The 8,268-nt window shown below is 45.8% G+C and overlaps 1 protein-coding gene across 1 annotated transcript; it reads left to right on the top strand.

Moving 5' to 3' along the window:
* Positions 1–267: 267 nt before the first annotated feature.
* On the top strand, positions 268–2,288 carry LOC123064861 (cytochrome P450 704C1-like). The gene is made up of 4 exons (XM_044488265.1): positions 268–1,117; positions 1,192–1,533; positions 1,619–1,822; positions 1,915–2,288. Exons 1-4 carry the CDS (start codon positions 317–319, stop codon positions 2,107–2,109), a joined length of 1,542 nt encoding a protein of 513 aa, XP_044344200.1. The 5' UTR covers positions 268–316; the 3' UTR covers positions 2,110–2,288.
* Positions 2,289–8,268: the final 5,980 nt, after the last annotated feature.

Here is an 8,268-nt window from a genome sequence, read left to right as displayed (position 1 = left end):
ACCTCATAGATGGCATATTACCTCATTCAATCCAGACCCTTGGATGAGAAATAATGGATAGTTACCAAATATGAGTGCTGGTGACATCATAGATGACCTGTTAGCTCATTCAGTCCAGACCCTTGGATCGTAAATAGTAATGGACAGTTACCAAATAGTACGAGTGTGGGTGACCTCATAGATGACGTATTACGTCGTTCAATCTATACTCTTGTACTATAAATAACGACAACAATATGCCTTCCTCAATAATCCACAGAGGGCGCACTGATCCAGCACCATACTACGTGACCCACCCAGCACCGTTTCACAGGCCATGGATTCACCGTTGCCATTGCTGCAGGTCGCGCTGTCGTTGCTGGTCCTGATCCTAGCCGGCCTGTACATGATGCGCCTCGGCCTGCTCGGCAGGAGGCGCCGGAGCTACCCGCCCGTTGCCGGCACCATGCTCCACCAGCTGCTCAATTGGGGCCGGCTGCCGGAGTACATGACGGAGCTCTCCCGCAGGTACCGCACCTTCCGCATGCTCACCCTGACCTGCAGCTCCGTCCACACCGTCGACCCGGCCAACGTCGAGTACATCCTCCGGACCAACTTCGCCAACTATGGCAAGGGGACGATGACCCATGGCATGATGGAGGACCTCCTCGGCGACGGGATCTTCAACGTCGACGGCACCAAGTGGCGTCACCAGCGGAAGGTCGCCAGCTTCGAGTTCAGCACCCGAATGCTCCGCGACTACAGCAGTGGCGTGTTCCTCGACATGGCTGCCCAGCTCGCGGGCATCGTGGCCGCCGCCGCGGCTGCCGGGGAGAGGTTGAGCATGGAAGATCTGTTCATGCGGTCGACGCTGGACTCGATTTTCACCATTGGGTTCGGGGTTAACCTGGGCTCGCTGTCCAACTCCAACCAGGAGGGCGCGGCGTTCGCCAGGGCGTTCGACGACGCCAGCGAGCAGGTGCTGTACCGCTTCTTGGACCCGCTCTGGAAGGCCAAGAGGCTCCTCAACGTCTTGTCGGAGGCGACCATGAAGCGGTCGGTGCGCACCATCAATGACTTCGTGTACGCTGTCATCGACAAGAAGATCGAGCAGATGGGCAGAGATGGACAAGAATTAGTACGTAAACTTTAATTCCTCTTGCAACGTGAGATTGATTGGCAGCAAATTTGTGACATTTGTTGATTTGGCAGGCCAAGAAACAGGACATACTGTCGAGGTTCCTGCTGGAGAGGGAGAAAGACCCCGGCTGCTTCGACAATAAGTACCTGCGGGACATCATACTCAACTTCATGATCGCCGGCCGCGACACCACGGCGGGGACGCTGTCGTGGTTCCTCTACGTGCTGTGCAGAGACCAGCGCATCCAGGACAAGATCGCGAGGGAGGTGCGGGAGGCCACCACCGGCGACCACCAGGACGTGGGCGGCGTGCAAGAGTTCACAGCGTGCCTGACCGAAGACGCCATCGGCAGCATGCACTACCTCCACGCCGCGCTCACGGAGACCCTCCGGCTGTACCCGGCGGTGCCCACCGTGAGTTCGTTGACCCCGATCATCCGCATTTGCGTTTCCATTTGTGTCACGACCAGGGAAGTGATTATGGGTTGTTGCATCGCAGGATGTCAAGTGCTGCTTCTCGGATGACACGTTGCCGGACGGGCATGCTGTGAGGAGAGAGGACATGGTGAACTACCTGCCGTACGCGATTGGCAGGATGAAGTTCCTGTGGGGCGACGACGCCGAGGAGTTCAGGCCAGAGAGGTGGCTCGACGACGATGGCTTGTTCGTCCCGGAGAGCCCCTACAAGTTCACCGCTTTCCAGGTAAATAAATCATCTATATTTTCAAGGACCAATAAACTACGACTTGATCCAGAATTCACGTGTATGTATTTTTGTCTTCTTGTTCAACTTAGGCGGGGCCTCGGATCTGCTTAGGAAAGGAGTTCGCGTACAGGCAGATGAAGATATTTGCAGCCGCTCTTCTCTACCTCTTCAGGTTTGAGATGTGGGAGCGCGATTCCACGGTGGGGTATCGTTCAATGCTCACCCTCAAAATGGACGGTCCGCTCTATGTTCGCGCGTTGCCCCGGCGATCAACCGGGAACTAGCATGCTTTGCTGCTATAAGAAGTCCAGTCTCAAAAGCGTTCACATGTTCCTCTGTTTTGTTGTCTTGAGTTTTGATAATACTAGATCATTAAAGACGAGTGTTGCTGCGGCCGTCCATTTTGCAGTATAATATTAGTGATGATAAAGTCATATGCAAGAATAGTTTTTTTTATCATGCAATATAATTATGATACCCATGAATCATGTCTTTTTACATGTGTTTTGGCATCTGATACTCATCGGATAGTTTTGTACTTTTGTGCCTGTTTATTTTTTACCCGAGCATGTTCACTATTGATGGAGAAGATATATGTTGATTAATATTTTCTGTACGAATATGTTATATGTTATATGGCATAAGAAGAATAGCACCGGTTCTAAATCATGCGAAGGACAGAAAGCAAGATAGTGAGGCAATTCATAAGATGGGCAGTCAAATACTTTACGGGTAAATAACTAAATATAATAGCTGTGCCACACACGTCTATTTTGACAATAAAATGGTGAGTGTAGCATAAGCAGTACACAATACCGGTGAATAATTCTGAAGCAATAATATTAAAAAAAATAACACTAAGATGTGCTAAAACTTGAAGGAGCACTTCAAATTACAAGTGGGTAGAAGTTTCTCGGAGAAAACACGCCTGGCCCCCGCGTCGCTCCCGCAGATACCATGCAACGTATGTTTTTCATTCGAATGTGCAGTGGATTCACCCGCGAGGGAATGTAGCAGTATTGTGTCTATTTTGTGTAGTGTTTTTCAGAGAACTCACACTTACTTTTCAGTTCTTGTGTATTTATAGATAAATTAGTCAAATACTGATATTCAAAATACTCATCTTCATCATGTTGCAGCGATAACAACAGTGGGAAAACACAAGACACTGGTGCGCTGATCTGGTTCTGGCTCTCATAGTGAATGGCAGTGTTAAAACAAGGATGTGCTGATCTGTTTCTGATTCAACTATCATGATTTGACATTCAGACTAAAGAAAGTTGTATTGTTCGCAACCATTCGGTTTGTGACCGCTCACAAGCAATATAGCAATGCTAATATTTTTATAGAATGGCCTTTGATAGTTCATGTGTGCACGTATTTTAGACTATGACCAGATCTCACATTGTCTTCACAATTATATTGAGATGATGTTTAAGTCAAGGTTGTGCCCTATAGAGCTACCTTTCGGTGGACAATATAGATGAAGGTTTTGCTTTCTGATCAAGTTGGAGCTGGTGCACAATTGCGAGGTGATGATGCCCGCAGTGGTACATGTAGCCGAATTAATTGTGACGCATGACTGCTTGGGGCTGTTTTTAGAGCACGTAATTTTGACTTGGGGAGCTTTTAGTATGTCATATATTAATTTGCTTTATATCTTGTGTATTTGTTCACTAATGCATGTATGTGTATCAAACAATGACGGTGAGTTATGCATATGATTTCATTGAGATTTAATAGTTTGTTTGAAAGATTTTCACCATGTACAACAGGCTAGCACACCCACCACATATGAATATCAGTTCTGAAATATTGTCCCTATCTTGGTACAAAAATTGACATGCAAATTTTATAAATTATTTTTATCTTGATAATAAAATATATGGGTGCCTTACTTCATATATTTATGGTAATTCTTAACATTCTACAATAAAAATTGAGGGCTTCGCGACATCATGGTGTGTAAGGATTTGTGCTAATATAATACATGTGAGAAGATTGGTGGATGTGCTAACTTGTTGGAATTTTAGTAGGGATAAATTAGCACCCCGAAATAACTTCGCTAGCATCACATAGTGATACATCCTTCACATGCAATGGATCGGAGTGGACTAATGAAATTAGTATGAATAAGTTGAAGAACTATTGTAGCATGTCAATGTCATAGTCAAATTTGTTGTAAGCGTCGATGCTGAGAGAGAGAGAGAGAGAGAGAGAGAGAGAGAGAGAGGGAGGGAGGGAGGGAGGGAGGGAGCCACTCGTACATTACACGGGTGAACTATGTAATCTCGGGTTAGACCGCTCGTGCTTGTGTTAGCTTGTCTCTTGTCTGTTAGTCATGTGTGTATATTTTGTAATGTAGAGCCCGGGGTACTCCCCTTTTCAAAAGTAATGAGATGTGTGCTTGCGTAAGTACTGCAACTATTAAATGTGCGGCTTAGCTTACTTAAAGATAACCAATGATTAATTTTTTCTTAGACTATGCTATTACAAAACCTTCACTGGAAATATCACATCCCAGTCTATGGTAGGAACCAAACCTTTTGAAATATTATTGGGCATAAGGCTATCCCTAATAAGTCCCAAGTAATATTCAAAGCCCTATTAGTTTTTCCCCAAAATATTTGAGTTGGATTTATTTTGTAGCCAATCCAAATCAAAGGGAATTATTCAAAAAATGGTCATGTATTTTATTGGCAGGGAATATTATTTCCATAAGTCCAAATGACATGTTGAACTTCTACCCACTTTCTAAAATGAATTTGAAACATATTTGCTTTTGAAACCAAATTCAAATTTTAAAAGAAAATATAAGTGCATGCATTATATGTCCAAAATGCCCAAACAAAAAAATTGAACATTCACAAATATTCCATTTGGAATTTAGAAAATGTTCTCTATTTGAAAAAAAATCAAACTCAAACTCTATTTGAATTTACAAAGAAGACGGAAAAAGAAAAAATAAGAAAAATGGAAACAGAAAAGAAAAAAAAGGCCCAACTGACATGTGGGGCCTGCATGTCATGTCCGTCCCCCACCTCTCTCTCGCAACTGCCCACATCGCGCACGACCCCAAGCACGACTGCGCCCAGGTTGCCCACATTCACGTGCTCTCCGGCCACCGCACCTATAAATAGCCATCGACCTCCTCATCATTTTGCCCCATTCGATTTGACCCGAGCATCGCCAGGCTGCATTCATATGGCACTAACTTGGCACTCATCTACTTTTTTCAGGCCACACCATCACAGCCATCAAGACAGCGGCGCATGTCATGGCTGCACTGAATCTCCTTATTACCACAGTCACAGTCTGACTTACTGGGCTTACCGTTGTGATGGTGGAAACTACACTGCGCCCAGCAAGTACTAGCAAAACCTTGAAGAGCTGTCCGCCACGCTGCCTGAGGCAGCCGCCTCCTTCCCCTCTTTGTTCTACAAGTAGATGGTTGGTTCTAGCCAGGACAGAACATATGCTCTAGAAAGATGTCATGGTGACACAGAGGCCTATGACTGCAAGAGATGTCTCACTCAGGCCTTCCAGGATGCCCGGGTTGTGTGCACATTTAGGAAGAGTGATTCTATCTACTATGGTGTGTGCAATCTTAGGTTTGCTGAAAGTAACATCATATTTCACCCAGTGCAAAGCATTCGACAAGGCTGCTAGTGAACTGCTTGCTGATGTGACATATCCTTCGGGAATTTGTGTTGGGCTGGGGGGCAATAGCCCCCTCAGCTATATACGGTTATCGGTATCGATTCTTCAAGGCTTTGAACGGTGAGTTAAGTATGAGATGCGGAATTGACTTTTTACATCATATTGTTCCTTGGGTTACATGTCAACTACATGCAGGACGACATATTTTGATTGTGTTAGGCATAGTGGGAGGTGTAGTGATACTGACAATCATCTTATTGCTACTTTAGTGGTGGTTTCTGGTACAGTTTTCTTCCCGATTCTTAATAATCCAACAAGTAATGTGTTGTGTCTCACCCTGGACACCCTGTGCCATTTATTCCCCTTGCTCATTTTTGTACATGTACAATATTAATATCACACACTCCCCCTCAAGATATAATCATACCGATTGTCGTGGAATTGTCACGGCAGATGTCCTAGTGAAAGGACTTAGTCGTGGAGCCATCGCAACTATGAAGATTAAAGGGGTTAATCGGAACAAAGGACACGAGGTTTATACTAGTTCGGCCCCTTACGGTGAAGGTAAAAGCCTACGATCTAGTTTTGAGTGAGATTGCTTATGTCTCGATAACCAGGGAGCGAATCACTTGACCTAGCTCTCGAGTTGATGTTACTTGTCCTGAACCGCCGCCGGGTCGCCCCTTTATATACAGAGGTCGACGCCCTGCGGCTCATAGAGTCTCGGCCGGCTCATAACCAGTGTCCGGCTCGGTCTCTTAACTATTCTTGCCTTACAATACAAGTCACGCATACATGGCGGTTTATCACTACGGGCCTTAAGTCGCCTCTGGGCCTTGGGCCCTTAACTAAACCGCCATCTATATCCTGGATCTTGGGCTTCAAGAATATTTGCAAGTATAACCCGGCCCCTCCTGGACGGTTCATACCAATAGTTATATCCCCAACATTAGGCCCCAGATTGATTTGAATTGGTTCATGTCAATCTTTGACACTTAAGGAAAAATCTTCTGCCCTTATGAAATTTTTGTAACCCGCCATGACGTCATCCTCTGAAATCGTGGTAACCCGCCATGACGTCACCTGTCATAAAAGCACATTTTATCCAATGCATCCCAACGGATCTTTGTCTTGATGACCATCCCGAAAATCGAGGCGTCCTTGTAGTTGTATAACTTATATTTTCGGCCTCCTCGTTTTTCGCGCTCTTTTAGTGGCCCTTCCTTATAAATAGACACGACTAGGTCTTCCTCATTCTTCCCTTTTCGCATCTTCTTCCTCTTGCCCCCGTCTGTCACTGGAGCTCCGCCGCCGCAGCAGCAGGGCATCTCGTCTCCGTCGACCTAGGCCGCTGCATCGACCTGAACTTGACCAGAAAACAGCGGCGCCCCTCCGCAGCAGATCCATCGCAGTAAGTTTTCCCCTTTCCGCACCATAGATCCATGCTAGGGTTAGCGAGTTCATCTGTACAGTTCCCTGTTCATTCCAGTTCTTCGCATTTGCTTCTGCCGTGGTTTCTTTGATCCAACAGTAAGTTGTATTGTTTGCAACCATTCGGTTTGTGACCGCTCACAAGCAATATAGCAATGCTAATTGAAGGTGGACTCCCAACTAGGAAAAAGAAGGTGGGACCCAAGTTGCAAGTCGAGGGTGGACTTGAAATCAGGACAAAAAATGTTGGGTCCCAGTTGCGAGTCGAGAGTGGAATTGCAATTGGGAAAAAAGGTCGAGCCGCAGTTGCAACTTGAGGGTGGACTTGCAACTGGGACAAAAAGCTTGGACCCCCAGTTGCGAGTTGAGGGTGGAATTGCGACCGGGACAAAAAAAGTCAGGTCCTAGTTACAAGTCATGGGTGTGATTGCAACTGGACAAAAAAAGCTTGGTTCCAGTTGCGAGTCGAGGGTGGACTTGCAACTAGAAAAAAACGGGGCCTAGTTGTGAGTCGACAGCAGATTTGCAACTCAGACAAAAAAAATGTCGAGGCTCAGTTACGTGTCGAGGGTGGGCTTGCAAAATGGGAAAAATGGGTCAGGCACAGTTGCATATCGAGGATGGACTTGCAAGTGGGATAAAAACAAAGCAGCCACTCGATTGCATGTTGAAGGTGGAGTTGCAAATGGGGACAAAAATGGGCATCAAAGATGAACTTGCAATTCAGGGAAAATGGTTAGGGCTGTGTTGTCTAACTAGAGTTGTTTTGCAGCTACGACAAAAAGGGTGAACTTGCAACTATTGACAAAAATGGTTGCCCCACCAAAAAATGTTGCATGTCGAGGGTGGGGACTTGCAATTAGGATAGAAAAAAAGGCGAGCTCGCAGTTGCATGTCGGACGTGGAGTTGCAACTGGGACAAAAGGGTCAGACCCAAGTTGCATGTCGAGAGGGTGCATTTACAACTAAGACAAAAAAATGAATCGACCTTAGTTGTATATCGAGGTATGGACTTGCAACTCGGACACAAAAGGCGGCCTAGTTGCATGTTGGGGGTGGAGGTGTAACTAGGATAAACAAAGGGTCACTGAATGAAAACCTCAAAATCAGAAAATCTCTAGATGAAGATAGGGCAAACGAGACAAAGATGGATCTGAGGCCACTCATCGCATTATCGTTGACTACCATCTTCTTCATTGCAAATACAAAGATTGAAACCCCAATCGACTCCTTTCTTCCTACCCGCTCAGCTCTACTCAAAGACAAAGGCAAATGGGAGAGAGACAAATGACGAATCAAGTTGAGAAGGCGACGATCAGCTCGTATCTTCAACTTATACAACACATGCCAAA

The sequence above is a fragment of the Triticum aestivum genome, chromosome 3B (genome assembly GCF_018294505.1).
Source record: "Triticum aestivum cultivar Chinese Spring chromosome 3B, IWGSC CS RefSeq v2.1, whole genome shotgun sequence".
In the NCBI taxonomy this organism is placed as follows: Eukaryota; Viridiplantae; Streptophyta; class Magnoliopsida; order Poales; family Poaceae; genus Triticum; species Triticum aestivum.
The sequence above is the reverse complement of the archived record's forward strand: the minus strand, read 5'-3'. Positions and strand labels throughout refer to the sequence as shown.

What these genes read in the sequence shown, in the direction of transcription:
- LOC123064861 (XM_044488265.1), top strand. Translation starts at nt 317, where the DNA reads ATGGATTCACCGTTGCCATTGCTGCAGGTCGCGCTGTCGTTGCTGGTC. An exon ending in GCAGAGATGGACAAGAATTA is followed by an intron (nt 1,118 to 1,191) that starts GTACGTAAACTT and finishes TTGATTTGGCAG; the next exon opens with GCCAAGAAACAGGACATACT. An exon ending in ACAAGTTCACCGCTTTCCAG is followed by an intron (nt 1,823 to 1,914) that starts GTAAATAAATCA and finishes TGTTCAACTTAG; the next exon opens with GCGGGGCCTCGGATCTGCTT.